This window comes from Larimichthys crocea, unplaced genomic scaffold (assembly GCF_000972845.2).
Source record: "Larimichthys crocea isolate SSNF unplaced genomic scaffold, L_crocea_2.0 scaffold100, whole genome shotgun sequence".
Classification (NCBI taxonomy): Eukaryota; Metazoa; Chordata; class Actinopteri; family Sciaenidae; genus Larimichthys; species Larimichthys crocea.
The window spans coordinates 407705-409997 of NW_020851384.1; the positions used below are offsets into that span (position 1 = coordinate 407705).

Consider the following 2293-nt stretch of genomic DNA (forward strand, 5'->3'; position numbering starts at 1 on the left):
GTAGAGAGGGGGGTTAACGCGTGACGTGTAGAGAGGGGCGTTAACGCGTGACGTGTAGAGAGGGGGGTTAACGCGTGACGTGCAGAGAGGGGGGTTAACGCGTGACGCGTAGAGAGGGGGGTTAACGCGTGACGCGTAGAGAGGGGGGTTAACGCGTGACGTGCAGAGAGGGGGGTTAACGTGTTACCTCGTCGATGTCCTGACAGTGTGTCCCGTTCCCGGTGGTTCCAGGTGGGCAGGGTCCACAGGTGTATCCAGGATACTGCAGACTGTCCATACAGGACACGCCTTTATAACACGGGTTTGGAGAGCAGCGAGACCGAGGTTCATGGAAACCTTCAGAGAGACAGACAGGAAGACCGTCTTTAGGTCAGGTCCTCAGAGACAGACAGGTTTAGGACAGAGAGAAGAAGACGGCGTGCTGACTCACCACAGACCTGACACTCCAGGATGGTGTTCCTGATCAGAGACATCTCCTTCACCTGTGGACCACACCACACTTCAGGAGACATGGTACTGACCTGTCTGTCTCACCTGTCTGTCTCTCTGCCTGTCTCACCTGCTCTCTGATGTCCTGTCTGCCTGTCTCACCTGTCTGTCTCGCTGCCTGTCTCACCTGCTCTCTGATGTCCTGTCTGTCTGTCTCTCTGCCTGTCTCACCTGCTCTCTGATGTCCTGTCTGTCTCACCTGTCTGTCTCTCTGCCTGTCTCACCTGCTCTCTGATGTCCCGTCTGTCTGTCTCACCTGTCTGTCTCTCTGCCTGTCTCACCTGCTTTCTGATGTCCCGTCTGTCTGTCTCACCTGTCTGTCTCTCTGCCTGTCTCACCTGCTCTCTGATGTCCTGTCGCAGCTCTCCCAGGATCTGGTTGAAGATGATGAGCTGACCAATCAGAGCCTTGGTGTGGTCACCTGACAGGAAAGCGTGAGTCATCATGATGAGCTGCGTGCTGATTGGCTGGAATCTAAAGTTCTGACTGTGGTTCTGACTCACCGAGGATGGAGTGGACCTCCCCGCTCACTGTGGATCAGAGGGCCATGCTCAGTCATTGATCATTGATCACTGATTACTGACTGTGCAGGTGTGATGCTGCAGGTGAGCTCACCTGAGTTGTAGGCTGAAGAGTCTCCTTGAAACGGGCAGTCAGTCAGAGCTCCAGCTTTGGCCACGCTGCCCCCTAGAGCCAGTCTGAGGGACTCCACCGCCCCCTGAAACAACACCACACCACCATGAGTCCTGATCCTGAGCACAGACCTGATCCTGAGCACAGACCTGATCCTGAGCACAGACCTGAGGTGTCTCTGTCTGTCTGACCTGTCTGACCTGTCTCTCTCTCTCTGTCTGCCTGTCTGACCTGTCTCTCTGTCTGACCTGTCTCTCTCTCTGCCTGTCTGTCTGACCTGTCTCTCTGTCTGTCTGACCTGTCTGTCTGTCTGAACTGTCTCTCTCTCTCTGCCTGTCTGTCTGACCTGTCTGTCTGTCTGACCCGTCTCTCTCCCTATCTGTCTGTCTGACCTGTCTCCCTCTCTGTCTGTCTGACCTGTCTCTCTCTCTCTCTCTGTCTGTCTGACCTGTCTCTCTCTCTCTGTCTGTCTGTCTGTCTCACCCATCTCTATGTCTGACCTGTCTCTCTCTTTGCCTGTCTGTCTGACCTGTCTGTCTGTCTGAACTGTCTCTCTCTCTGTCTGTCTGTCTGACCCGTCTCTCTCTCTATCTGTCTGTCTGACCTGTCTCTCTCTCTGCCTGCCTGACCTGTCTCTCTCTCTCTGTCTGTCTGACTTGTCTCTCTCTCTGCCTGTCTGTCTGACCCGTCTCTCTCTCTCTGTCTGTCTGACCTGTCTCTCTCTCTCTCTGTCTGTCTGACCTGTCTCTCTCTCTATCTCTCTCTCTCTGTCTGTCTGACCTGTCTCTCTCTCTATCTCTCTCTCTGCCTGTCTGTCTGACCTGTAGTCGGGCGTAGGCCTTCTGTCCGTGTCTGATCTCCACCATCTCCGCCTCTCTGGGCAGAGGGACCAATGGCGGCAGGCCCTGGCTGGAGTCGGCCAATCGGCAGTTGACGTAGAGCTCCATGTTCATGTTGTCACGGTGAAGCCCGCCCAGCCTCAGGATGATGGAGTGACTCCGCCCATCAGCCAGGACGGCGTTCTGCAGGTTCACCGTGTGGAGCTTCCCGTCAGCCCGGACATACCGGACCAGAACTGGAGGGGGAGGAAGAGGAGGAAGAGGAGGGGGAGGGGGAGGAGGAGGATGGGGAGGAAGAGGAGGAGGGAGAGGAGGAGGAGGAGGAAGAGGAG

At 55.9% G+C, this 2293-nt stretch overlaps 1 protein-coding gene across 1 annotated transcript in view; it reads right to left on the reverse strand.

The window, feature by feature from the left end:
• Positions 1–6: 6 nt before the first annotated feature.
• Positions 7–2293, reverse strand: part of LOC113744659 (thrombospondin-3a-like) — a 4562-nt gene continuing 2275 nt past the window's right edge. Inside the window, exons 3-8 of the mRNA XM_027275318.1 lie at positions 1944–2197; positions 1105–1207; positions 993–1019; positions 828–910; positions 431–482; positions 7–336 (exon numbers count right to left, since the gene is read on the reverse strand). Of these exons, the coding sequence (XP_027131119.1) occupies positions 176–336; positions 431–482; positions 828–910; positions 993–1019; positions 1105–1207; positions 1944–2197 (680 nt within the window). The 3' untranslated portion in view covers positions 7–175. The remainder of the gene's footprint in view (positions 337–430; positions 483–827; positions 911–992; positions 1020–1104; positions 1208–1943; positions 2198–2293) is intronic.